At 50.7% G+C, this 27,781-nt stretch overlaps 3 protein-coding genes across 3 annotated transcripts in view; 2 read left to right on the top strand and 1 right to left on the bottom strand.

Annotated features, from left to right (window-relative positions):
- The window catches only part of USP37 (ubiquitin specific peptidase 37), a 33,241-nt gene extending 29,461 nt beyond the window's left edge, over window positions 1-3,780 (bottom strand). Inside the window, exons 1-4 of the mRNA XM_053982618.1 lie at window positions 3,738-3,780; window positions 2,728-2,935; window positions 1,252-1,423; window positions 66-166 (exon numbers count right to left, since the gene is read on the bottom strand). Coding sequence (XP_053838593.1) covers window positions 66-166; window positions 1,252-1,423; window positions 2,728-2,883 — 429 coding nt within the window. The 5' untranslated portion in view covers window positions 2,884-2,935; window positions 3,738-3,780. The remainder of the gene's footprint in view (window positions 1-65; window positions 167-1,251; window positions 1,424-2,727; window positions 2,936-3,737) is intronic.
- A 189-nt stretch (window positions 3,781-3,969) lies between these two features.
- On the top strand, window positions 3,970-17,109 carry CNOT9 (CCR4-NOT transcription complex subunit 9). The gene is made up of 8 exons (XM_053982721.1): window positions 3,970-4,097; window positions 8,592-8,771; window positions 9,139-9,254; window positions 10,748-10,857; window positions 11,608-11,717; window positions 12,169-12,267; window positions 14,712-14,803; window positions 15,498-17,109. The coding sequence occupies exons 1-8, from the start codon at window positions 4,074-4,076 to the stop codon at window positions 15,664-15,666; spliced, it is 900 nt and encodes a 299-aa protein (XP_053838696.1). The 5' UTR covers window positions 3,970-4,073; the 3' UTR covers window positions 15,667-17,109.
- Window positions 17,110-20,611: 3,502 nt separating this feature from the next.
- On the top strand, window positions 20,612-27,638 carry PLCD4 (phospholipase C delta 4). The gene is given in 15 exon segments (XM_053982131.1): window positions 20,612-20,747; window positions 20,750-20,995; window positions 21,460-21,688; window positions 21,911-22,040; window positions 22,612-22,843; window positions 23,238-23,439; window positions 23,706-23,850; window positions 24,278-24,430; window positions 24,755-24,899; window positions 25,231-25,416; window positions 25,790-25,906; window positions 26,181-26,359; window positions 26,495-26,630; window positions 26,722-26,871; window positions 26,999-27,638. Coding segments are annotated over 15 exon segments (2,493 nt in total). The 3' UTR covers window positions 27,106-27,638.
- Window positions 27,639-27,781: the final 143 nt, after the last annotated feature.

Below are 27,781 nucleotides of genomic sequence, written 5' to 3'. Positions count from 1 at the left end.
GAGAATGAGAGGAAGAGAGGAACAGAATAAAATTGGAGAGGAAAAATTTGTACAGTTTAACAAACCTGGTTCTCTATGTAAGAGAATTGCCTGTTAGCTTCCTTCTGTGTGGTCCTGCTGCCCAGCACACCTCCAAAACTGCCAGAACCTTGTGAGGGTTTCCCAGCTGACAGAAAAAGTAGACAATATTCAAGCTGATTGTCATTTAACCGACTGGGATTTTTATTTGCAAAACATTTAGCTGGAGTTGATTTTGGAAAGGGCAAGCCAGATTTCTTGCCAACAGACTACAATATTCTGAATGCACAGACATAAGCACGTGTTTATGGATATCCCTCATACTGGTCGTTTAGCCACTTGGCAGCAAACTTCCTATCCTTAAAAAAAAGCAAAATAAAGTAAGTAAAATAAAAAAAGAAGAGAGTGTGCATGGACGATTAACAGCCTTTCAAATACCAACACAACACAAACAAATCCTGTATGTTAATCTCAGATTATTGCTCAGCATGAGAAAGGTATAAAACAAAATTGGGGTTTGAAGCCAGAAAGAAGCATTTACATGAGTGCAAAGAAAGCCAGGAACACAAGGACAAAATGTGCTGAAGATGTGTGCTGGTTTTGGCTGGAGCAGAGTTAATTTTCTTCACAGTAGCGATGATAAGGCTGTTTTGGATTTGTCCTGGAAATAGTGCTGATAACAGAGATGTTATAGTTATTGCTGAGCTCTGCTCACAAAGAGTCAAGGCCTTTTCTGCTGCTCACATCACCCCTCCGGAAGCAGGGGCTGCACAGAAAGCCAGGAGGGGACACAGACAGGACAGCTGACCCCAAATGACTACAGGGATATCCCACACCATGTGGCATTGTGCTCAGTGCATAAAGCTGGGGAAGAAGTAAGGGAGGCATAGTGATGGTGTTTGTCTTCTCAAGTCACCATTACACAGGTAGAGTACTGCTTTCTGGGAGATGGCTGAACACTTGCTTGTCCACAGGGAGTGGTGAGTGAACTCCTGATTTGTTTTGCTTGTGTGCACAGCTCTTGCTTTACTTACTAAACTGTCTTTGTCTCTACCCACAAGTTTCCTCATTTTCACTTTCTAATTTTATTCCCAACCCCACTGGGAAGACTGAGTGAGCAGATGCTTGGGGCTTAGCTGTTGTTTGATATGGTTAAACCATGATAAGATGGGAAAAAGAGAACACAACACCTCTCCATAATGTTATAACATGATTTACAACAATTGCACTTACCAGTATGAACCCTGTCTTGATGGACTGCATCCAAATACATCCGCATTTCATTTGCATCTTTAAAAGGTACCTTATCAATTGTCAGAAAGCTGGTATCCTTTAGTGTTAGCATCAGGCAGCACAGTTTTCTGCCATTTGGTCGTAAGGTCACAGTTTTAATGTTATGGCTTAACTGAAAACAAGAAAGTGACTATAAGCGTAAATCCAACTTTAAAAGCCCAAAATACTTACAAATTCAAACAAAATATTTCAAAAAGACAGGATAAGAGAGATTCCCACCAAAATACTTCTCCTTGCTCCACTTCAAGGAAACACTAAACCTCATAGAATTAATACAATCTGTGACCTTGGCATCTGACAGAACTGTAAGGACAGTATCACTATTGCTCAACAGTCTCTAGAGTCCTGGATAAGCTTTCTGAAACTTGCTTTTCTACTCAGTGCTCCTCAGGAGCAACATTGTCCAACAGTGGATTACACCAAACCTGCAGCCACAGCAGCACATGTGAGAAGGCAGAGACTCTTTCAAAGTCTAGAGTAACACAGGTGGGAACAATCTATAGCTAATGATTTCCTGACAGCCTTGATTTCCAGGCAACACCAGCTGCCAGACTCTTTGCTGAGACTTTTAAGGACACTAAGGCAGCAAAAACCTAACCTTTCAAAAAGAAATTAACTTTTTTTCGTAGCACCTGCACACAGAAATAAATGGCTCAGAGAACAGCCTGGTGAACATTATTGACAAAAAACAACAGTGGTGTGAAAAAGCAGAAGCCAACATATAGATCAGTTTAGGCTGCTGCAAAGTTGCTAAATAAGCTGGGATTTTTTTTTCCTCCAACTGCTCTTGTGTCATTTACATATTTTTAAAACAGGTATATATTTCTTATAGAAAAAGCACTCTGCTTTTGATTTGGGGCATTTTGCACAAAATCTAGGAAGACTGACCTGAAAACAACTATAGAATGAGAAGAAATTTGGCTGAATATTTCAAGAGAATCTTTAACAGTGATCTGCCTCTGCATTAAAAACCTACAACTGTAACAAGCAATGTTCAGCAAAGTCTGAACATTAGGCATATTAACATCATTACACCTCAGCTGGGGAAACAGATAGTATAAAATGGTCAGGAACTTCTCCTCTAGAGAATGCAAATGTGCTAGTAAGAGAAAGGTTACAGGTTCCAAAAATCTAAAACGTGAACCATGATGCTCTATACTTCTGTAACTTTTTTCTGCTTTTTTGGTGCTTCCCATTCAGTGGTATCTCAATGCCAACCTTGGTAGATCCTTTAACAATACGTGTCAATAATTTACTGGAGAGTTATACAAAGGGATTAGTGTTCAGGAAACGAGGAACAAGAAACAGAGACAGAGGGAAGTCTGCAGGACACTTAATAGCCTTGAAGAGGACAGCTGTTCACAAGAGAGCACAATCCATGCACTGTTAAAACAAAAGCCTTAATGTCTGGCATACCTGAAACGTTGTTGGAATTCCTCCAACATTGTAGTGAACTACTAGATTCACTTTGTTGTCCTTCTCCACAATTTCAAAGCTCCCTTCTTTCCATTTCGTAATCCCAGTCTGCATGCTGCGCATCCGGACAGGTCCGTGCACCTTTAACAGAGCCATGCTTTCTCACAGAAAAGAGCTAACAACAGTAAGTCTGCTCCACCTTAAAAACCTGTTAAAAAGGAGAAATGTATAACTTGGCGGGCCAAATAATGGCTAAAGGAAGACGGAAGTGTGGCTTGAACTTTCCGTAGAAGTTTAGTAGAACCGTTTCACTGCTTTTAAACACAGTGAGGAAGAGCTGGACAGTAGTGAAGACAACTTAGATTAATAAAATCTCTCCCAATATGAACAGCAGTGCACCGACTGCTGAAAGGCGAGCAGACAGAATTCCAGACACAAAAGTCCTTAAAATCCCTTAACTTCAATGGATTTAAGGTAAGGGGGAAAAAAAGCGCCCGAGGAAAGCCAGTATGAGATGGGAAACAAAGTTTTGGAGGAACCCTCCAAATTAAGAAAACGAGCTCGTTTCGGACGGCGCGGGACCCGCAACCACCTGGCAGAGCCGGGACGGGGGTCTCCGGCTTCCCCCGCTGTCCTCAGCCCGGGAAAGCCACGAGCCCGGGGGTGAGAGACACAGCCCCAAGCGCTCCGGAAAGCACGGCGAAGCGTATTCCCGATAAAACCCCGAAGGAATGAATGGAGCGGCCCCTGCGCGCAGCCCGGGAGGCGCTGCCGGGGAGGTTCCCCAGGCATCCCGCGCTCAGGCGCCGCCACACCCGGCCCGGCCCGGCGGTGCTCCGGGCTCTTCCCGGGCCTGGCCCCGCTCCGCTTCCGCCGCTCGCCCATACAGGGACACGATGAGCACGGGAGCGCCGCCCGCCCCGGGCCGGGCCGCTCTGAGGGCAGGCGGTCGCGGCGCGGCGGGAGGGGCACACGGCCGGCGGGAGCGGGTAGGAGTCGATCCCCGGTACCTGCGTTCCGGCGCGTTCCGGCGCGTCCCGCGGGGCCCGGGGCGAGGCCCGGGGGGAGGGGGGGGCGGGGGAAGGGGGCGGCGGCGGCGGATGGCGGGAACCGGCCGCAGCAGCGCGAGACAGCGCGCAACGCGCGCCCGCTCACGTCAGCGCGGCAGCGCCTTCCCGGCGCGCCCCGCGCGCGCCCGCTCCGCGCGCAGGCGCCGGCGCCGGACCGGCCCCGCCCGGCCCCGTCCCGGCGTCCCCCGCGCGGCGGGTGAGAGGTCGCGGCGGCGCCGAGTCCATGGCGGTGACGGCGGCGTGAGGCGGCAGCGGCTCTGCTCCCACCGTCCGACCATGCACAGCCTGGCCACGGCCGCGGTGAGCGCGTGGCTCCGCGCCCCGCCGGGCGCCGACGGGGACGGCGCTAGGGATGGGGCCCCGTTGCGCGGGCCGTGCGGGGAGCGGGGGCGCGGCCGCTTATGGCTGCGGGGGAAACTTGAGGCCGCGGGGTGGCGGAGCCCCGGTGAGCTCCGTCCCCTCGGCATCACCGGCGCGGTCCGTTTGGCAGCTGCCGAACTCCGGCTGCTCCGTGCCGGCCGTGCGGGCTCTGCTGTGGCGTGGCTCGTCCAGGGCCTGGGGGTTTCGGTGCTGGGTGACCCGGCTCTGCCTCGTGTGCCTCACGTAGGGCTTTCCGCTCCCTCCCCCTTGCCTGCCGTGCTCCCTCCTTGCGCCTGGATGCCTCCTGTAGCCAATCAGTGGTTTAAGGTTCCTTAAAGAACCACTAGCAAAGGTGTCGGCAAGAGCAGGTTTAATACAAAAGCAGAAGCGTGACAAATTTTGTTGATAAGGTTTGCTCTACTTTTTAAAAAGCACATGGAGGAAAAGCAAACAAAAGTCTAAAATTGATTAATCTACAACCAAAATAAATCCAAAAAAATATTCACTGAGTGTGGAGGGGGAAGAGCAGGAACGAAAAGGATAAGGACAGGAGAAGCTGGAATAAGAAGGGATAAGGAAGACCTTCCCGCTGAGGCAAAGGGTTCAGAGTAGATCTTTTGGTGACCTTAAAACACTTATCTGCGACACCTCCTACGTGCCCAGCAACTTCCTCTGCCCTCTGGGGAGCTGTTTTACTGCTGGCCTTGACTGCAGAGGGAAAGAGCAGACAGTGAAAAGCCCCTCAGGGCAGCAGGTGCTGCCTGCTCCTACTTCCCTTTTGCCCCATTGCAGTGCAGTACTGGCCATAGCTGGTGCTTGCCCTCTTCCTCCTCAGGAAGCTGCCAAGATTGGATATGGTGCCTGATGATCAGTCTGGCAGGAGTGGAAGAGTACCTAGGCCTGGGTGGGTTCAAAAGTGGAAGCCAGGTTTGAAGGATTTGGTTATTGCTTTGTATGTCCCACGTTTTGGTTTGTGTTTTGGTTTTCACTCCTCCAAATGCTCGTTCATTGCATGTGTAAGACTTCCTAGAGCTGATTGAGTCTTGTGTGTACTGAGTGTGGGAGGTGTATTGCAAAACCAGCAGATAGAGCTGTTTCAAATGAACTTAGATCAAGGGTCTGGTTGGGCTGCCGAGCTAATGAGTAAGTAAAGTTTTGATGAACAGGAGTTAAAGAAATTTTTAAGTTTCTCCTCTTTGTTTAAATGCTTGTGACTTTAACTGGTTCTTGGAGTGCTGTCAAATACTTCTGATTTGAAGTACTGTTCTCCAGAACATGGAATGGTGTGCCAGATCAGGTAAACTTTCTTAATCAGCATTTACATTTTTATAGCACTGTAATTCTTTAGTGTTTGTTGAAATGCATGAAGGACTCCCATTATGTGTATCTCCCATTAATCCTCTGTCTGTGTTCTAGTTACCTCTCCTTTTTAAAAACAATTTTAACCAAAAAAAAAAAATATTTCAGAATAGAGAGCAACTTTATTTTAGGACTCACTTGAATGTATGTTTAATTTATGCATAGTTTATGCTAGCTGGTAGTTCTGTATTGAAATGTTTCCTACCACAGTCAGTGAGCTTAGACTTTGGCTGACCAGGACTTTTACCAGTGTGACTAGCAGCAACTGCTCAATTAGGAGGAGAAAGCCTTTTGCCTAAATCAATTTGTTATGTGAGCGTTAGAGATATCTTTTCTCCAAGAAGGAGAAAAGGTGTTCCAAGATTTTTCTGATCTAATACTGTTGATAAGCTTTGCTCTCCCTGTGTGCAAAAGAAAGTCTGCCTGGTGTGGTTCTGTCCTAGAGCTTGCAGGATTTGTGTGGCCCTTGTTCTCCAGAATTTTGGGTCTTAGAGGGAAAAGAAGAAACAATAATGAAATAAGGAATTAGGGAAAAAATATGTCTTTCCATATAAACTAAAACAAAAAGAGCAACTGTAGAGCCTATGAAAAGCAGTTTGTTCTAGCTAAGGCAGATATTGGACATCAGATACTTAATTGTGTGGAAAATCTACTTAGTGTTCTCTAGGGATCACAAGCACATGATTGTGCTTTTAAGGGGTCGATGTATTTAAGCTTACAGGAACTGAAACTTCCAGTGAGTCTAGAAAAATAGATGGAAGCTTTAGATAACACCATTATAACAACATTGTTGCTACACTGCTTGTCAATCCACCATCCCACATAAAAACAAGTGAGCTCTGTTCATTCTCCTGCTCTTTTTGAGCTTCAGTGTAGAAGTTAGCATTGCAATTGCACTCACAGTTGCAGGGGCACAAGAAACTTGGCAGGATCACTAATTTAGTTTGAGATTCTGGGGAAAAAAATTATAAATTGAGTAGGTAAGTGTCCTTGTTCTGGCCAGAACAGAGTTAATTTTTGCATTAGATGGGAAGGAGCATAGCTAGGCTCCAGAGATTATTCTGAACCACCTCACATCATTTTTCAGAGAGGAAGGAAGGATTTGATTTGAGTTTGGGCCAACGTGGCCCAGGAAGCAGTTGGTATTGTAGGGGGGATTTGTGGGATGAGCAATAACTTTTCTTTTCTTGTACCCTCTGTCACTAATATTAATTAGTTTTCTTATCTCATTGCTTTTTCCAGTAAATTGTTGCTATCTCAACCTGTGATCTTTACCTTTTGTGCCCCCAATTCCCCTTTCCATCTTGGAGCAGGGGGACTGGGAGGGGAAGGAGAGAGAGAGTGAGTGGCAAGTGGTTTGGAGTGGTTTCAGTGGGAATACTAACTTGGAGAATACCATCCCTAAACCATGACAGTGAGAAAAAAGAGGTCAGGAGGAAATATGAACAGCTAAAAAAGCATTTGAACCCTAGAGTACAGGGACTGATAACACCACATTGGCTTATGTATGAACATTTAAGTTAAATAATACAATGGAGGTGGATGGAGCAGAGAGAAATCCCACAGCTCGGGAAGAATCTCTTTGGATGTGACTGTGGAAATAAAATGGGGATAAACAGAGGAGGGAAACCTTTGTAGGCATAGAGAAAGAAAGCTGTTAGTGTCTGGCAAAGGTTGAGAAGTCTCTCTCCGTCCCTCCTGCATTCCTTCTGGGACTGCAGGTATCACTGCAGCCACTGTTCGGTTCTTGAGCTGTTCAGTTCTCGGTGGTGAGCTGCTTGGTGACAGCGTTGCTGTCAGTGTGGTATGGGCTCTGCTTGCATCTGTTGTGGGGAGCGCATGAAGAGTTTCAGTTGGGGTTACAAAATAAAGAAATCCCAGCTGGGATCACCGTGCACAGTGGGATGGAGAGCTGGTTGCATGCTGGTTGGGCTGGCTCAGGGGCAGCAAGTACCAACAGGACTGTGCTTAGCTTCAATAACAACCACTGCAGCAGTGTTTGAAAAGGTTCTGACCTGGTTTTGGGAATGTTCACACAGGTTTTAGTGATGGTTTTTGTCTTCCTCAAAATGTTGTATCTCAGTCACCAAACTATCTCCTTAGGAAACCTGCAAAGCATTTGTTTGCACCAAGTGCTGCTTGTGCCAGCAGAGGCAGGAGACAAAGTTTCAGTGAAGGGCTTGTGCCTTGCCTTCTCCACAGAAATTATGATATGGTCCCTCTTTTCCCTCTTCTTCCTCATTTTTTTTGTGTTGAGAGCTTGTTGATCTTGATACTGTTCTTTCCCTGATACTGTTCTTTCCCTCAAGAGAGGCAGAAGCAAAATTTTAATTTCCCCTGAGTAGTAGAAAATGTGGCTTGGCCAGGAATACAGATCTACCCTTCTCTGGGCTTATTTTGAACAGGAATCATATCATCTTGAGATCTTGCACAAATTAATTCTTGAAAAATTCCCTTTTAGTTCCATGCATGTGAACAATGTACCTGGTATCAATACAAGCCATTGGTAACAGCAGCTGTTACTGCCTGTGGCCAGCGTCATGCTCATGGTCAAGTAGTGAAAATTTTTCTAGTGTTTGTATGAATATTTTTCTCACGTGTATTGGGTGAATCTCACTGGCAGTTTCCAATATCATGGGTGTTTGTGGAGAGAAAAAGGTAACCTCTGCCTTAATCTGTGAAATCTTGCACTTGAAGCATGAAATAAATGCATGCTAAATGCAGGTGGAGCAAATGATAGCTGGCTGAAATGTATGTTGCTTCCCAGGAGCTCTGTTGGCACAGATGGGCAGCAGCTTGGCTCTCAGTGCTGAATGAAGTTACAAAGGTACTGCTTGACAAGGGGATTAAGAGAGATTGCCTTAACAATTCAGGACAGGAAATAAAGCCTTTGAATTTCAAATAGGTGAAATACTAAGACTAATCTAAGGAAGGGATGGATCCATGTCCAGGACATCTTAATAGAACTTTAGGTCCCGCCCTCTCAGGAGTTTCTTTTTCTGTCAGGTTGTGGGAATGGTTTGGCTGAGAACTGGATAAAATGTTTGGACTGAAGCTTTCCTGTCTCCCTCCCAGCCTGTGCCAACAGCACTGGCTCAGGTTGACCGTGAAAAGATCTACCAATGGATCAACGAGCTGTCCAGCCCCGAGACACGGGAGAATGCACTGCTGGAGCTGAGCAAGAAGCGCGAGTCTGTGCCTGACCTCGCCCCAATGCTGTGGCACTCGTTTGGCACGATCGCAGCACTCCTTCAGGTGGGTTGGGCTGTCTGTGTCTTTATTCTGTGCTGCAGAACTTGTGCATCCATGAGGTGGATCTGGGGAGGAACTGGTGGGATTCCTTATTGCCATTGCTTGGGAGTATGATCTTTGTTTTGGTGGGAGGAGGAGATTAATGTTTGAATGCACTCCTGTGACTCCATGTCAAATTGACTCTGACCCAGCTCTGCCCTTGCCTGGGCAGCATGGTGGCTGCCATGTAAATTGAAAGTAACTTTGTGAAAGCAGAGCTATCTGCTTTCACTGTTATCTGCTGATACTGCACTTCCTTGCCAGGCAAATGCTTTGGTATAGCTTTCTGATATTTTTCTCCTTTAACTTTCCCCTCTCTGTTAATTTGTAGGAAATTGTAAATATTTATCCATCAATCAACCCTCCGACTTTGACAGCCCATCAGTCCAACAGAGTCTGCAATGCTTTAGCTCTACTACAGTGTGTTGCATCACACCCTGAAACGAGGTAAGTGTTTCCAAGTTGTGTGAGTTTTCTGAGATGTTGATATTGACACCTCAGCCCATGTGTTTGACTTTAGAAGCACTTTAGCTCCTTTCTTTTTTTTTTTTTTTTTTTTTTTTTTTTACTTGAGAGAAGACAACAGAGCTGATAGATAGGCAGCTGCCTGCTGCTTTTACTTGTTTGCATGGATTATCAGGATGACACCTGTATGGTCCTAAATGCCTTGCATTCCCTGGATCATCCTGCGATCTTGCAAATTCTCAGAACATTGGGTTGTGGCAGCTTCTGGGAGGTCAGCCAGAGCTAAGGCTACCTTTGTGTTGAGTGCTGTGTGCAAGGATCCTTGAGCTTACAATTATTTAGGCAAGGAGCTTGGTTAGAGCACAATATCAGTAATGCCAAAGTTGTGGGTTCTATCCCCATAGGTTGTGGGTTCTGTCCCCATATGGGCCATTTACTTAAGAGCTGGACTCTATGATCCTTATGGGTCTCTTTCAACTCAGAATATTCTGTGAAGTCAAAAAAGAACTTAAATTTCAGTTTACTGTTTTTTTGACCAGCTGCTGAAAGGGTGGAATGAACAGAACTGTCTTTCCCAGCAAGTGTGAGGCAAGGGAGCAATAGCAGAGCCATTTTTGGAGTCCTCAGCCAGTGTCTGACTTCATGTTTTCTCAATCTGTGCCCAGCAGATGTCAGTAGGGAAAAATATGATGTTGGTTCAGCCAAAATCAGTAGCAAGAACTCAGAAGGAAACTACCCAGAGATCCACAATCTCATGCTTCTGTTACTGCTGAGCAGCAGCATAGCTGAAGTTGGTTTTGAGCTGCTGCAAAGCAGTGTTAAACAGCAACCCCCCATGAGATGATATCCAAAGAAATAGGGTAGTTTTACATGACTCACCTTTACATGTAAAGATTTAAAACTAAAAATGGAAGAAGTATTTGGTATGATTGTGCAAGAGAGCTTCCCTCTGTTAGCAGAGCAATCTCCAGCATTCTTCCTGCAATTTTTATTTTTCACTACTGCCAGAAGGCAGTGTGAGGACTCTTGGGGAAAGGTGTTAGTGCACATTTCAACTCTGGTGATGCCTAAAACTCAGCCAGTCTGTGTTTCTGAGAGCTGCTTTTCACAGGCATTGCAGCTGACAATCCTTGCCATTGGGAGCCTGCAAGGTGAATTGCAGCAGTGAATGTACAAAACAGAGGGTCTGGGTGGCAGGAGGATGTAATAAAAACAACAGGATGGGCTCAGTTCCTGGTCAGCTGAGGCAGGAATGCAGATAATTGACAGATCAGGTGTTAGGTTTTGTGCTGTGCCCAGTGCAGGATTTGCTTTGTGCCTTCCCATCAGAAAATTAAATGTTACCCACCCACTTTTGAGGAGCAGTAGCAATGGGGTCCACTAGGAATAGTCTGAAGCTCTATGTGGTAATGCCAGATTGTGTGCTTACTTTGTTTCCCTTGTTGTTAACATTGTGTGTTCTCGCTTTCCTACAGATCAGCTTTTCTGGCAGCTCATATTCCGCTCTTCCTGTACCCCTTCCTGCACACAGTCAGCAAGACGCGTCCGTTTGAGTACCTGCGGCTCACAAGCCTCGGAGTCATTGGTGAGCAGCCAGACTAACACTGGAGCACTGATCTCTTACTGAGTTAGAGCAGCTCATGCTGTGGGCATAGAGACCTGCATGGCCAAAGTCAGAGGTCTCTTGTTACTGGGATTTTCCAAGTCCTGTAGTAGTAAGAGAAGGAGCTGCTTTCTTTCCATTGTGAAGGCATAGACTCCTCTTCCTTGCATTGCCAAAAAAATGTTTCTTTGAGTGCAAGTACCTGCAGACTTCTTGTACTTTCACTCTCAGCCCTCCCAGCTAGGCAACGGGATGGGTGAGTGAAGGCTGGGCTTTTTCTGGTTTTCTGTCATTGATTGACTTGGGTGTATTTTCCCTGTCTTCCCCTTATCTTGTTATTTTTTACTTTCTTCTTTCTGCCCAAATAATTTTTCTCTCAATGCATAAAGAGTCTTAAAATGTCTTAAAATGGATTTCTTCCTCACGGAGGTTTCTGTGAGTGCCATGATCCTTTTGTGTTTGTGTTACCACTGAGGGAGAGCCAAGAGTGCATCCCCTTTCTGAAAAATAAACAACTCCCAAACACACTACTTTTACACTGATTACTTTTACCCTGCCAAAATGATTTCTTCTCCAGCTATGTGCTACAACATCTCTAGGATGACAGTTCTCTGCGTGGCATTCAGACTGAATGGTTTCTGGGGAGGGCAGAGCACAGGCCCTCCTTGAAAGGTGTAATTATTTTGAAACAGTTCATCATTTACTGATTTTGGATTTTGTTTTTATTTCAAGGGGCCTTGGTGAAAACTGATGAGCAAGAAGTGATAAATTTCTTATTGACAACAGAAATTATCCCCCTGTGCTTACGTATTATGGAGTCTGGCAGTGAGCTCTCCAAAACGGTACCTTTTTTTTTTTGCTTTAATAAAGACACATCATTGTTCATCTCTGACTGAGCAGGCAGTCAGTGCCCTGCAGAGCTGGCTTCTCTGCTCTTACAAATGCCGGGACAAGTCTGGGTGGAGTTTTTACCTCCTCAAAAACCAAACATACCAAGACCTGAGGCTGCCTGAGTGGCCTGGTAGTAGTTGGCATCTCATGCAACCTGAATCCAGTCATCTTGTACACTCTGCTTTGTGTCCATCTCTTTTCTTTAGTCAGAGATGCCAGGCATTGTGTACTGTCCTGCATTTCATTTTGGCTTCTAACTTTCACTGAGCAAAACATTTGCTGCCTGCTGGAAGACTTTTCAACTCTCGGGCTGACTTGAAAAGAGCACCACACAAAGGCTGTCCCTTTTCAGGGTAGATAAGTTGTTTATATGCTTTGTTTTCTGCTTTCTCCCCATTCTAGGTTGCTACATTTATTCTTCAGAAAATCCTCCTGGATGACACAGGGCTGGCATATATCTGTCAGACTTACGAGCGGTTTTCCCACGTTGCCATGATACTGGTAAAATTATTTGTTTTTAAAGTATTTATATCTAAAAAAGAAAAAAATATGCTATAGCAGCCAGCCTCTTCAGCAGCTACTTTACTGCTGGCTGGCTGGAGCACAGGATGAGGGAGGAAAATCATTGTTGGGCTAATTGTTTGTGGCACTGTAGCTCTGCTTCCATGTTTCCTTTGTATACTTCTGGTTTGCATGTCAAGAGAACACATATTAGTTGTGATATACTAAGTCCCCAAGGTAAAACAGGTAAACCTCTTAAGAGAAGAAAAAGATATTCCAGAGTTGTGGGTGTTTCCATTTGTTGATGGACATGAATTGATTAAATTTTATGTAAGAATGATCACACACTTCAGATCATGGATCTTCTATGTCCCATCCCTGTCTCTCACAACACATTGAAAGAGCAGGGCAAGTATATATCATACTTGTCTTAATAACAGTCCCACAGCTGCCAGCTACTTTCAGCTTTGGATTTCTGGGGCCACTTGTGGGGTTTCTATGTAGTAACCCCCAGTGTTTGTCTCATCCACCCCTTGAACCCATGGAAAGTTTTTGCACCTACAGTGTCTTTGACCAAGGGGTTTCATGGGTTTCCTGCTTGCTGTCTGGAATGCCACCCTAATTTTTTTCCTTTCTGAATCTGGTTCCTACTAGCTGCTTCATGTACTCTAATTTTTGTGTTATAATACAAAGAGAGCAAACAAGTTCTGCCTGTTCTGTGATCCCTCTAAAGGATGAGTTTGAGTACTGAAAATTTATTCATCCCAGGAATAATAACCCCAGCTTGAACTTTATCTTTGAGTTTGCCAAGGGGAATACAAATCTACCCTGGAATAGTTATTGCCATGCTTTTTTGTCTGTTTGCTTTTTAAAGGGTGATTTCGGGAGAAAAAAATGCAGCAGTAAGTTAGGCACTTTGCAATGCTGGTTCTGTGAGTAAATGTTAATATTTTCATTAGGGATATTTACTTGTCTGTTTTTGCAAATTGTCTCCTCTTTGCCCACATTGCCTCCTATTCACCCACAAACAACAAAATAAGAGTGATTTTGAGCTGATGTCCCTAATGTCCAATGTGATGTGATTTTTGCATTCAAGAAGATCAGCTTTGATGAAAGTACATCTGACTTGGGGGCAAAGTGAAGGATGCAATTAGAAACTCTGAGATAGGGGAGGGAAGGAGACCATGCCATTCCCAGACATGAATTCTTCCTTGAACACAGAAGGAAGGATGTGAGTGTGTAAAGCTGTGTTAGCCTGTGTAGTCCCAGCACTGCATGAAGCACTGGCAGGATCAATATTCCATAGTGCTAGAGAGAAAGATGAAAATGTTAACAGACTTTTTTCATTGTCTATTTCAAAAATCAGGATAGTGTACTCCTGTCTAATGAGGGTGATGATTTACGTCCATGTCTGCTGATAACGGAGTAAGATGTCACACAAGTATTATATACTTTTAAAAGAGCAAGTTAGTATTTTCCATCCAGGAGCTCTCTGAGGACATTGTGGTTTTTATTTTTAAGAAATAATTGGAAATCCTGGGGAGTTGCTAAGAATAGGAAGCTTGCAAAAGGGCAGATGGAGGGGACCTGCTAATTGCTAACATCCAGGATATCCAAATACAGGTGAATTTGGCTAATGGGGAAAATGGTTAGTGCTAGCCAACGTAGTTTACAGGAAAAAAACCAACTTGTTGGGCAGATGTGATTGACTCCTACATACAAGCCTACAGTCTGTTAAATTCTTCAGAGCAGGTGTGCGAATTTGCTCAGCTGGGCATGTTCAAAGGTGCAGCCATGTGCAAAGTCCTACTTAGTGTGAGAAACAGAGACTGGGCCAGGAAGATCTGTCTATGCCTTGCTTCCCTGAAACAGCTTCACAAGGGATGTAGCAGAAAGAAAAAATACACTGCTTGGATGCATGCTAAGACCAGATAAGGACCTTACTACAAGTGTGGGTGAGCCCAGTCCTATGGCCTGGCTTTCCAGGGTATTGCTATTGTCCTAAAAGGATATTGAAATTAAGGGAATGCATATGAGAACAGGGGGTGTTGCAGAGCTTAGGACCACACCTTATGGTGTCACTCAGCCTGAGCTTATCACAGTGTTTGGAATGTGTCTGTCTTCCATGAGGGGGAAACCCCAGGTTGTCTTTAATCTCACAAAGGGTTGCTAAGTAGTCCTAGAAGGTAAAAAGTAAACAGAAATGAAATGAGCTTTCCTCGAGCTGCTGGGAGAACCCTTTCCAAGACATGGCAAGCTGCTATTGTCAAAGGCATCTTGGCAAGCAGCACCAGGCTCCCTGCAGGGGTATCTAGATAAAAGGTAATGGGCTGTGCTGCATGGGAAGCCAGAGTAAGTGATTTAACGATCTTTCCCAGTCTCTGTTGATTGTGAAGCTGTTCTTTTAAAGACTTTAACTGGTGGCACTGGCCTCTGTCAAACAGGGTAAAATGGTCCTGCAGCTCTCCAAGGAGCCATCGGCACGGCTGCTGAAACATGTTGTCCGCTGCTACCTTCGCCTTTCTGATAACCCCAGGTAAACATTTTAGGAGTTTGGGCAAGGGCTTCTCCTGTGCCCTTGGAAGCACAGTTCTTCAGTTCTTCTCCACAGTGCCCACCTGGGGGGAATCAAGGTTCCTGGTCTGTCAGCTTTAGCTCAGTGTGGAAGACAAGTGGAGTTTTTGCTTTGATTTTTTTCTTGCTAGTCACAGGAGCTTTTATGGTGCATGGGAGAAACAGTGACTGTTGGGGGATTGTGTAAATTCCAGCTATGCAGGTTACTACTGCCTGAGCTCATATGTAGCTTGGACATGATACAAAGGAGGGCCTGAGGTGGAAGGTACACAGTATTCTGCCTCTTCTGCATCAAGACAGGCTGTTAGCAGTAGATGAAATTCAGTTGAGAGAATACAAATTGATCTCCTGCTGACCAGTAGCTCTGCCCAAAGCTGCTGGGTGTGTATTTGTTGCCTCAGTCTCTCCTAGCATCACATCACTTTGCTGCTGGGTATCGGGGTGCGAGGCTGCTTGGCGGGGTTTAGTGTGAGGGGTGGGAGCTGTGCTGGCTGGCTGAGTGCCACCTGCTACAGTGCTGCTGCTCAGTGCTTTCCTTGGCTGGCTCTGGCAGGGAGACCTCCAGGCAAAGGAACACTGTGTCCCCAGTGGGGTTTTCTCCCCTCTTGCCCCTGTGAGTTTATTTGTTGGGCCCCGTTTCTTGTCTCTTGATGTAGGGCACGTGAAGCTCTCAGGCAGTGCCTTCCTGACCAGCTGAAGGACACCACCTTCGCCCAGGTCCTGAAGGATGACACCACCACAAAACGCTGGCTGGCTCAGCTCGTCAAGAACCTGCAAGAGGGTCAAGTCACTGACCCACGGGGCATCCCTCTTCCTCCGCAATGACTGCTGGGGGAGGTGGGGCACTGGGAAAGAAACAGCTCAGGTTTACAAAGAACCAGGAACAGGTGACCTCTTCTGCAACAAACTGGGCACACCAGCTGACTGCTGGCCTGTCGGACCATCCCACCCAGCCAAAGGGCTGCTCTGTAGCAGTGCAGCAAACCTCTGGGGATCCCAACACCAGCAAATGCTGATACTACAGCTTAAAAAAAAAAAAATTAATAAAAACAATCTGTGTAGATCCCAGTCTCTCCAGGAGGCTTGGGTGGCATCTCTTCCCCTACCTCCAGGCAGGGGGTAGTGCAGATGTCCACTCTTCCAGCAAACTCAGCCTCTGCCCAAGTGCTGCACAACAGCAGGTATGTGCACCACGTCCTTCCAGTTCCTTGTCAGTTCTTGTTTACATGTCTGTTTAGATGAGTGAACTGAATAAAAGCTGATCCAGTTGTTTTATCCCCTCCTAATACTGCTACTCAGCTGCAGGTACTCCAGGGACAGCTTTTTTCCCTGCCAGCACATTCTTGCTCCTGGCTCTGCATCTGTCTGGCACAGTGAGCTTCTCTCTTCCTTTCCTTTGGCATGGAGGAAGTGTCTGCAGCCACGCCACTGCAGTGCTTGCCCCAAGAGGAGGGGTGGATTACTTGCAATGAACCCATGTGTCACAAGGTTGCTTCCCAGAGCTCTGGGGAAGGAGAAGACAGCAGGATTGTACCTCCTGTGCTGTTAATAGTTCACTCCCACAGCTGAACAGCGGTCAGAGGCTGGCCTCTCATCTAGAGTGGAAAGGCTGCTGGCTGGCTTATCACATGGAGCTCAGTGTGAGGGCACCTGCCTTGAGGTGGTGGTCAGGCCACCAACTGATCTGCCGCCTGACGGCTCCAGGTATGCTGCCTTCTGCACCTGCTGCTGCCTGCCATGCGCCTCTCAGTCCTGTCCCATCCCTTCCCCCCTCCTCCAGCTCCTCTCTGCCAGCCAGGTGCATCCATTTCAGCTTTGAAACCTGCCTTGGCATCTGCCAAGGCCTCATTGCAATTAAACTGGACCAGCAGCCACTTACCTGCCCCCCTGTGCCGAGGGGCTAATGCGGCCGCAGCGGGCTCTCGGAAGCAGTGGAGGAGCTCCCAGGCTCTGCGGCAGCAGTGCCTGCTCTTGGCTACAGGCAAGCCTGGGCAGCTACTTAATTTCTCCCCCCTCTTCGAGTAGCCCATTTTGCTGATCATCTGCAGTGTCGTGCCAACAGTGTCTTAAATCCCATCATTTCCCTTCCCTCCTCCTCTCACAGCCTTGCATAACATGGGCACAGCCTCTTCCTTGCCCTCGGGTTCCTGTTTTATAACCATTGCCTTTTCCCTCCTTTTCACCCTGACCTTGCCAGGGTATGAAAATGCTTGTTTGGTTTATTTTTTTTTCAATTCTGATTAATAAATAATAAAACCCCAGCCAGCACAGATTGGTCCTGGTCTGGTCTCTCGTGGGGAGTGGGGGCAAGCGGCGCGGTGGGGGTTTATTGCAGATGGGAGGAAAGGTGGGATGTGCCGTCTTGAGCATATGAGCGCGAAAGAGTGGCCTTTTCCCAGCGGGAGCTGGCTGCGTCCCTGTGGCGCCGCATCTCTTCTGGGACAGGTAGTGTGGAGGGGTGCTGCTCTGTTTTGCTTTGCAGGAAGGCAGCGAGCCTGCCAGGGAGAGAGCACTTGGCTCTCTGAAGCGTCTTTGCAAGCGCTGCTGCACTCCTCCGGCGTCCAGGTCTGTTAAGAGCATCACCCACCCGAAAGTTTAGTCCCTGCCCCTCACGCTTTGCCCCCAGCTCGGCCTGCCCTAAAGCTGCCCCAGCTTGGATCCCTACGGGTGCAAGCGGGTCTGGGGACAGACAGGCTCAACCTGAGGATAAGAATGGGGGCTCGACTCCAAATGAGGGGCGCCGCAGGGTGCTCCCAACCCTGCCGGCCCCTCCGCTGCCTTCTTTATCTGCCCCCCCCCTCCCGCTCCGCCTCGGGAGCGGCGTGACCTTAATCCGAAACGACCTTGAGAGGCAGCGGCTGCGGGGCGTGCGGGGCCGGGGGCGCCCCGCGGGGGCGGGGGGCCGGGGGAGGGCTCGCTGCCCAGGCGCTGCCGAGGGGCGGGCAGCCCCGGCTCCGTGCGGCTGCTGGCGGTAGAGCACCGGCGGAGCAGAGCGGAGCGGAGCGGCAACGGAGAGCGGGTACGGACCGGGCGTCCTGCGGAGGGGAGGGGGCGACGGCGGGTACGGGGCTGCGACCTCCAGGTTCTGGGACCCCCTCTCTCGGGCTGCGGTGCCCCGGAGCGGCTGCACGGTTGAGGTGGCGCGGGACAGAAGTGCCAGCGATTTTGTCTCCTTTGCCATAAGGTGTGATTTGTCCCCTGAGCCCCAAATTCCTTGGGGTTTGCCGTCCCATCCCGGAGCCCCTTATCTCGTCCCCGCCTCGCCTCCGAGCCCTTCTGCCCCCGTCAGCTGCCGGCTGAGCAAAGTCTAGGACAAGGGCGGTTTGTAAGCGCACCGGGGCAGCGAGGTGTGGGGGGTGCCTGAAGCGGGGTGAGGGGATCATCCGTCCCTGTTCTGGCACGCTCACCCGTAAGGTGGCATTTTGTTCTGCCGGGCGACTCTGCACTGGAACGGCCGGGGACCGCTCACACTCACTGGCCCTCCAGCTCTGCTGGGGCCTGTCGCCACCAGGAGAGACGCTGCGATGGCTCAGAGTGAGCTGCGGTAGCCGGGGCTGTTCTGGCAGCAGGAAGCTGCCCTGCGGGAAACTCTCGGCTTGGGTTTCTCCACACCCTGGCTCTCCTCCCACTTGGCTCAACAATGTAATTCAGACTGGGGCAAGGGGGCCTACATGGGGCCAGGCTGTGAGGGGCTCATGGCATCCCTCACACAACAGGAGAGACTAGAACAGATGTGTCCTTGCACCCACATGCTCTTCCTTGTGCTTCCTTGGGTTGGAAGGGGTCATCCCTTCTTTGCTGCATTTGTGGGGAAGGCACTGCTCCATGGTTGGGACTTGGGAGCCTTGAAGGGCTGGCACTGGGGGAAAAATTTAGCTCCAGACTCTCAGTGTGGTTAATGGGCCCGAGGCATGCCCCTTTGCACGCTGCCACCTTGTACACATGCATGGCAGTGTGCCAAGAGGACAGAACTGTTGGTGGCACTGAGCCTATCTTTGTCCCCATCCAGCATGTCTCCCTGCTTCTCCAGTTCTGGTGCCACCCCAGCGTCCCTAAGACGTGCCCATCTCGGTCATCTGCTGTGGCACAGGGGCTGCAGAGCTGCTGAGCACCTGGAGCTATGGCCCTGTGAAGTGGCTGTGCCAGGCTGGGTGTTGCTGGAAAGCAGGAGGGTGCAGGCAGATGGGTGACTGGGGTTGTCCCCTCTGGTTCCCTGAGGGCCATGGGGTGCAGGGGCTGAGAGCACACTGTGGGGGGTGGATGTGGGGCACTCCTGGAGCTGTGCTAGCCAGCATCAGGGCACTAACTCTGAAGGGCACAAGAGGAGCACAGGGCTTCCTCCCATTTTTGGGTGCAGGCACTCCTGGGCCAAGTGGGTCAGTGCCCTGTGGGTTGAATGTGGGGGGATACAAGCACTGCAGCAAGTCCTTGCAGTCTGAGCCTTGCAAGAAGGACCAGTGTTGGGAAAGCACAGACCCAGCACTGGGCACACTAGTGGAAAGCATTTGGGATGGCATCCCAACTACTCCCTGTCTCCAGCAACATGTGAGGTCCCCAGGAGTGGACAGATGATCCCTATGTGCCCTGGAGACAGCCAAATAGCCACAGCTTGCTCCACGACTAGGGTGTCTTGGAGGAGCAGGGCCACAGCCCTGGCCAGTGCTGTTCTGCCCTGCTGAGCCACACGGAACAGGAGATGGCTGCTGTCTGGCCTGAGAGCCCACAAGGGCTTGGCAGCTGCCTGCACGCTGACGGCACCGACTATTCCCAGCCCTGCATGACCGGTGCCTGTGCTGAGTCAGGGACCTAGGGCACAGCTGCCACCCCTGCACCCTGCCACAGAGCCCTTTGCTCCCAGGGACCCTGGGTCCCCTCCTGCACCCAAATCCCAGCCCACCAGCTGTGGCATCCGCTCCTCCAGGGCCCAGCTCCAGCACCTGGGTGATAGGCACATCCAGTGATTTGTCAGCATAATTAAAGTCTCAACAGCCTAATCAAAGCCTCCTTGTCCAGTAGTATTTATAGTCCCACTCACTGCCATGTGTTCCCTGTACAGCTGCAGGTGCAGTCACTGCCTGGGGTGCTGGTATTCTCTGGGGAGAAGAAGCTGTAGGAGCTGAGGGTCATTGCTCTTCCTTGCTGTCACAGCTGTGCCTCTCCCTTACTTTCACATTTGCTGGTTGGGGTTGTTTCCTAGGTGGTGGAGGTGCTCTTGGGCACTGCCAGAGCAGTTTTTCCTGGTTTCAGGGGCTGCTTCTTACCTGGGAGCAGCAACCTGGGAGCAGCAGGGCTCTAGTACCTGCTGGGCTGTGGGGTGTCAGTGCTGGCAAGTTTTTCTGTTTTCCACCAACACCTTTTGAGCTCCGGCTTCCCGGTAACACAGGTTAATATTTCATGAGTATGGCAGTGTGAACTCGACACTTAAGGAATGCAGTGACCCAGCAGGAGACAGACACAGGTGCGCTCAGATGCAGGCAGGGGCACACACACCTCGCACACACGTGGGTATCGTTGGAGCCCACTTGGCAGGACTTTGGCACAACATGAAGGTCTGACCTTGCTTCCCTCAGCCACCTTCTCTCTTCCCTCCCCAGCAGCTGCCAGCGTGGAGAAGGCAGAGCTATGGCATCGCTGCTGTGCAACGCCCGTGAGTGCCCCAGCGGAGGATGGGTGCAGGGCAGGGCATTGGGCCATCCGGATTTATGCCGAGGCAAATCTGGCTTCTCGGTTGAGCTCACTTTGCTGCACTCAGAAGCATACCTACCCCAACATGGCCATTGGGATCTGGGCTTGGAAGCACCAAGGGCGGATGGGAAGGGTTGATGGGGAATTACCCTGTGTACCTCTTGTGGTGAAGGGAGTTTGTTTCTGGTTTGTCCCTCCTCCCTCACGGATTGAGGGACACGTGTGACCCCGGAGGTGAGAGGAAGCAAAGTACCAGGGTGCAGTGTCTGGATACCCCCACCCTCAGTGATGCAGCCCATGCTGCCCCCAGGCATCCAGCTCACAGACACGCTGGAGCAGATGCAGCAGGGGACTCTGATGCGCAAAGTCAAGTCCAAGAGCTGGAAGAAGCAGCGTTACTTCAAGCTGCAGGAAGACTGCATGACCATCTGGTACCAGTCCAAGAGGACAGGCAAAACTGAGTCTGCCTGTGAGTACCAGCTGCTGTGTGTTGGCCATGAGGCCATCAGTAGGTTTTAGAGTGAACAGGGATGTGAAGGTATGGAGATTCTTTGGCCATGCTTGCTAAGGGTGCTGGGAAATTGAAGAAAGGCTCTGCATGCATGTGTAACCTCTCCTTGAAACATCCTGCCCCCAGCAGGACCCATAGGTCAAAAGGGCTGAGTAGAAATTGCAGCTAATACAAATGGAGTCTCTGGAATGCCAGTGCAGAAGTAAGCAGACAGAGGGGCAGATGGATGACTGGCTGATTTGATAGTTCAGTGGTTAATGGATAGATAACTAGCTCAGTGGATGGATGGATGGATGGATGGATGGATGGATGGATGGATGGATGGAGTGGAAAAAGGAATGACTGGAAGATGTCTGTGGGCTGTGCCCCTTGCCCTGTGGTCCTTATCTCCTACAGACAGGCCTCCCCTCCCTCTGCCCCAGTCTCCATCAGCGATGTGGAGACGGTGCGGGAAGGGCACCAGTCGGAGGTGCTGCAGAGTGTGGCTGAGGAGTTCCCCCCTGAGCGCTGCTTCACCATTGTCTTCTACGGCCGTCGCGGCAACCTGGACCTCGTTGCTGGCTCGGCAGAGGAGGCACAGTGCTGGGTACAGGGCCTACGTCAGCTCATCGAGGTAGCCACCACCATGGACCAAAGGGAGAAGATAGACCAATATCCTTCCTGAGAGCACCACTCTGTCCCCTACACCCATTGCTGACCATCCCCCAGGCCCTGTATCTTCAGCCTTACCCCAGCATGTGTGTAGCTGTTCCGGGTCTCACCATCTGCATCAGTGCAGGGCACAGGAAAGGGAAAAGATGCCCTCTGATACTACCCAGCCCCTTTTCTCATAGCCAAGGTCCTTTCCCTTAACATTTGCCCTGTTTCCTGCACATGGATTCGTGACTGGTTCCAGAAAGCTGACAAGAATAAGGATGGGCGCATGAACTTCAAGGAGGTGCAGCGTCTCCTGAAGATGATGAACGTGGACATGAACGAGGATCATGCCCTGCGGCTCTTCCAGGTAAGCACTGCACCTGAGAGCCTGGCGGGATTGGAGAGGGACTGGAGGAGCTGGAACAACCTGTACAATGCCTCCTTGCAAAAGGAGGTCACTTTCATCCATCCATCCATCCATCCATCCATCCATCCATCCATCCATCCACCCACCTGTTTACCCAAACTAACACCCATTTGTTAATTTATTTGTTAAACTAACATGCTCTTCCTTCTTCCATTAATTTGTCCATCCAGCTGCTTATCTGTCTACCCAGTTAACCAGGCATCTGCTTTCTTATCCCTCCCATCCATCCATTCATCCATCCATCCGTCCATCCATCCATCCATCCATCCATCCATCCATCCATCCATCCATCCATCCATCCATCCACCCAACCAGCCTTCCATGTGCCCATTCATCTCTTCCGCCATTGATCAATGCCTGCCACTGGCACTGGTGTGGAGCCCCTGTGCCCTCTCTTTAAGGTGGGAGAATCCTCCCACAGCCACTTCAGTGGCCAAGACACCCTGTTTTGCCCCATCTGAGGCCCCATCTGATTTGCACCCGTGAGCTGAGGGAGCTTCCTTGCAAACAGGATGCTGACAAGTCAGAGTCAGGGACGCTGGAAGGGGAAGAATTTGTACTCTTCTACAAGGCTCTCACGCAGCGTGAGGAGGTGCTGAGCCTCTTCCAGGAATATTCTGAGGATGGAAAGAAGTTGACACTGCTGGAACTAGTGGATTTTCTGCGGGAGGAGCAGCTGGAGAATGAGGGCACAGAGGAGCTGGCCATGGAGCTCATTGACAAGTATGAACCATCGGAGACAGGTGAGAGCTGGCTCAGACATCAGCTGTGCTCTGCTTGGAGGCAAGGAGGGGTTACAGACTCACAATCCTGTAGTGGAAGCATTCTCAGCCCCAGCCTGGTGTGAATGGAATACTCACCAAGGTGTGATCTGGGTGCAGTTCTCCTTTATTTGGTCCGTTCCTGGACCATTTTGGTGTAGAAGGTTGACCACCCATGGTGTGCAAGCACCATCTTTGGGATCCACTGCCCACCTTTCCAAAGTTACTGCCCTGCTGCATCTTTCTGTTCCCCAGACTCTGGCAGCAGCTGTGGTCATCAGTTTAGAGACTCTGGGAGCCTCCAGCAGCCCTGTTTGCCCCCGTTCTGTCTCTTCCATGTCCCTGACTGTTGCTGAACCTCCCCCTGTGCCTGCAGCCCGGGCCCGCCATGTGCTGAGTGCTGATGGGTTCCTCATGTACCTCTGCTCCCTGGAGGGCTCCATCTTCAACCCCCAGCATCGGGGGCTGTGGCAGGACATGAGCCAGCCACTCTGCCACTACTTCATCTCCTCCTCCCACAACACCTACCTGATAGAGGATCAGCTCCGGGGCCACAGCAGTATCGAGGGCTACATCAGGTAAAGGGACTGCTCCCTTCCAACTGCCCTCCAACACCCTCCCACTCTAGTGCCATGTCCTGAGCAGCTCCATAGGGTAAACCCCAGAAGCTCCTTTGCTCCTCTGCAGTCCAGCACTCCTCTGGCCATGCCCTGCATGCAGTAACATCCCCACCCTTGGTGGGTGTCCCCTGGTCCCTCAGGGGTGACACTCACGGGCAGAGGGGAGGGCAGGGAGCTGGTGACTGGATGAGTGCAGGGTTCCAGGGGTGACAACCCACTCCCAGGGCTCTGAAACGAGGCTGCCGGTGCCTGGAGGTGGATTGCTGGGACGGGCCAAACGGGGAGCCCATGGTGTACCATGGCCACACCTTCACCTCCAAGATCCCCTTCCGGGAGGTGGTGAGCACCCTGGGGAAGTACGCCTTCAAGGTAAAGCACCCTTCCCCAGGTGCTGGTGGTTGTGGGTGGTCCTTGGTGGGTGAGGATACATGGCAGTGGTGGGTCTCTGGAGGGGGAGTGGTACTGAGGCTTACACACCTGGTGATGCAGCAGGACTGGTCACACTGCGGGGAGGAGGGTAGCTGTGTCACTTTCTGGGAGATAGCACTGGGGGGTCTGACCTAAAGCCTGCACTGTGCTGTGCCAGGAGTTGGGGGCTCATGCAGACATGGACTGTTGGGGGTGCAGAGGTGAGATGGGATGTGGGGGATACTGGGGGATTGGAGGGGTATGAAGATCTCAGAGGAGACAGATACAAGGGGCTCCATCCTGGCACTGATCACGCCTGGATGAAGCCCTTGTGAGAGCTCACCAGCCCCACCAAGGCTTATTTCCAGGTGTGCATGTTGCTCCTCAGACCTCGGACTACCCGGTGATCCTGTCCCTAGAGAACCACTGCAGCATGGAGCAGCAGGAGGTCCTGACCCAGCAGCTCAAGGACATCCTGGGGGAACAGCTCCTCACCACTACCATCGATGGGCATGTCCCTGCCCAGCTCCCATCCCCAGAGGTATGGACAGAGCACAGCTGTGCAGGACACCTTTGTCCTGCCTGAGAGTGGATCTGCTGTTCAGAGAATGGGCCAACCTGTTCCAGCATTGTCCTGCTCCACTGGAGCATTTGAGGACACTGGGAGTGGGTTCACAGAAGTGCCAAGGCTGTCCCCAGGGTTGTCTCCCCATGTCCTACAGAATCAGACAAAACCCTCCTACCCCATCCCCTTCTGAGTGCTGGGAGCTGGTTGTGCTGGCCTCCAGCAATGCAGGATCCCAGGGCACAAGGCCCATGGAAGCACTGGGTAGCTCAAGGTGCTTCCCTATCCTCAACCCCACAGGAGCTGAAGCACAAGATCTTGCTGAAGGGCAAGAAGATTGGGCGGCTGGAGGACACCCTGGATGGGCCAGGGGATGAGGCGCCTGATGTGTCTGACGATGACAATGGGGTAGAGGCAGAGGAGGAGAGGCGGAGGGCAAAGGTAAGTGGAACCAGGTTGGGGACCAGCTGGGAGAGCTGAGCCCCTCCCTGGACACAGCTATGAGCTGTGGTGACATCTTACTGCATAGAGGAGAGACAGAGACTGCAAAGACATCACCAGGCAGGGAGGACAGCCTTTTCTGCCCCTGGCCATGTCAGCCCTCTCTTTGTTGTGGTGGCAACATATTGGAGGTCCCCTGCTTGCTCTATTCCTGGCAGGAAGACTGCTCATAGTAGGGATGCTGCCACCCACCAGCACACCCCTGGCTGCTCTTACCTACCCTGGCTCTACAGCCTCTGGCCTGGGTGAGTGCTGGTGGATGGTGCTCCCATCAGGAGGGACCCAACATGCCTCTGCCTTGCAGAAGGACAAGGAGACCTTGGCACAAGCATTATCCGACTGTGTCATCTACTGCAAGAATGTGCCCTTCCGGGGCTTCCAGGAGGCCCGCAGCCATTCCCGGCCCTCTGAGATCTCCTCCCTCTCTGAAGCCAAGGCCAGGAAGCTCATCCGGGATGAAGGTGAGATGAGGGGGGCAGTGGCACCGGGTGACTGGGACAGAGTAGAGGGGGCTTCCTCATTGGGAGCCAAAACCTCCAGACACTGGGGTTCCCTCCCTGTCTGGGAGAAACAGGGTCCAGTGGGGCTGTACTTAGGGTTTGGCTCTGGTAGGTGATGAGGTTATTGGCTTAGAAAACAAGGCAGGACATCTGGATGCCTGAGCAGGGAGAGGGATGAGAATTGGTGGTTGGATAGATAGATAGATAGATAGATAGATAGATAGATAGATAGATAGATAGATAGATAGATAGAATGGATGGATTGGCAGTACATGTGGGTGACCGTACAGGCCAGAGAATGACTCCATAAGTGGGCCTCCTGCTCTATCCCTAGGAAATGAGTTTGTTCGCCACAATGCCTGGCAGCTGACACGCATCTACCCCAGTGGGATGAGGACTGACTCCTCCAACTACAGTCCCCAGGAGATGTGGAACGTGGGGTGCCAGATCGGTACGGCCGGGGTGCAGCAGGGCTGGGGAGATGCCCCAAGTCCTGTGCTAAATGCCACCCTCAACACCTGTATTAGTGCCAGCTACAACTCCATCTGGAGCCAGGTCAGGTTGCTGGCTCTTGCATTGCCCTGGGGGTGTTCAAGCATTATCACCTTATTCCCCTATGCAGCTCCACATCTCTCTGGCTATGGGGACAGGCTGGTTTTCAGCTCAAAGCAGAGTGTGGTATCTCCAAGCTGTTCTGAACCCTTTTCCCTGCCACCTCCCTCCAGTGGCCTTGAACTTCCAGACAGCCGGCATGGAGATGGATTTGTGTGACGGGCTCTTCAGCCAGAACGGCTGCTGCGGCTACGTGCTCAAACCACCCTTCATGAGGGACAAGGACACTCTCTTCAACCCCAGTGACCCCAGTAGCTGGGAAGGCCCCGGCCCCATCACCCTGACAATCCAGGTATAGGGTTGTGGAGAGACCCTGGGGAAGCTGTGACACTGTCCTGGGGCTCTGCTGGTCCCAGACAGATGGGGACACTGTTGGGCAGTGTGCTGGAGCCAAGTAGCCTCACAAAAGACAGATTTGGCCCTGCAGATAATCAGCGGGCAGCAACTGCCCAAAGTGGCCAACAGCAAGGAGGGAGCCATCATTGACCCACTGGTGCGTGTGGAGATCTATGGGGTCCCCGCGGATCAGGCGCACCAGGAGACCAAGTACATCGAGAACAATGGTGAGACCCACAGCGGTACCATGGCCCCTGCTGTGCCCAGGCACAGTCCCTGCTGTCCTTCACTCTCTCAGCACCTGCTCTCTCTTCCCAGGGTTTAACCCCCACTGGGATGAGACACTGCAGTTTCAGCTCCACGTGCCCGAGCTGGCCCTCGTTCGCTTTGTGGTGGAGGATTATGACAAGACTTCCAGGAATGACTTTGTGGGTCAGTTCACCCTAGCATTTGCCAACATCAAACCTGGTGAGTGGCTGCTGCCCAGTGGTTTCGGGCACCCAGAGCAGCCCTGCAAGCATATCTGGGGCTCAGCTGGGTACTAGAGAGGAGAGTTGGATTCCACTTAACCAGAGCCTTGCTGTCCTTCCTGCAGGATATCGGCACATCCATCTCCTCTCAAAGGATGGCACCAGCATCCCACCCTCTTCGCTCTTTGTCCACATCCGCATCACTGAGCCACCTGGCCCTGAGCAGGACTGAGCTCGTGGGGTGAGCAGCACCCAGATGGAAGCCATAGAGCCAGCTCCAAGTAGCTGGGGCCACAGAGCCATCCACCTTGCCGTCTTGTTGAGCTGCTTCTGTCATCCCTGTGTCATTGTTGCTGCTGTGATTCCCTTTGCAGTAGCCTCCGAGGGCTGGGAAAAAGCACTGACCTCCCCTTTCCAGGTTCAGGATGCTGCTGCCCATGCATGAGTGTGGGGTCTATGCCAGTGCAGCTCCCTGCACCCTCCACAGGCACCCTGCCCTGGCCCACGGTCAGAGCTTGACTGTGGGGAGGAGGAGAGATGGTGTGTGGCCCACCTCTGCTGCAGGGGCTGGTCCCCTCCCAGTCAGGGGAGCAAGGCTGGAGCTGAGCAAACCCCAGGGCTAGGCAGAGCTGGGAGTGGAGTTGGTTCTCACTGCCCCCTAACCCTGCAGAACCCCATCACATCCCTTGGCCCCTACAGCCCCAAATTAACCCTTATCCCATCTTTTCTCTGTAAGCAACTTAATAAATTGTTCAGTGACAAACAGGTTCGTGTCTGGGTGCAGTGGTGCTGGGGAGAGATGAGGAGCTGAGCTTGGGTTTGTGCTTCTTCCCTGTGGGCACTTGGCCCACTGTTCACACAGGGGTTCCAAGCAGCACAAAGAAATGGTATTAAAAGGAACTGAGCAA

Source organism: Vidua macroura, chromosome 7 (genome assembly GCF_024509145.1).
Source record: "Vidua macroura isolate BioBank_ID:100142 chromosome 7, ASM2450914v1, whole genome shotgun sequence".
NCBI lineage: Eukaryota > Metazoa > Chordata > Aves > Passeriformes > Viduidae > Vidua > Vidua macroura.
This window is presented reverse-complemented; position numbering and strand designations above follow the sequence as displayed.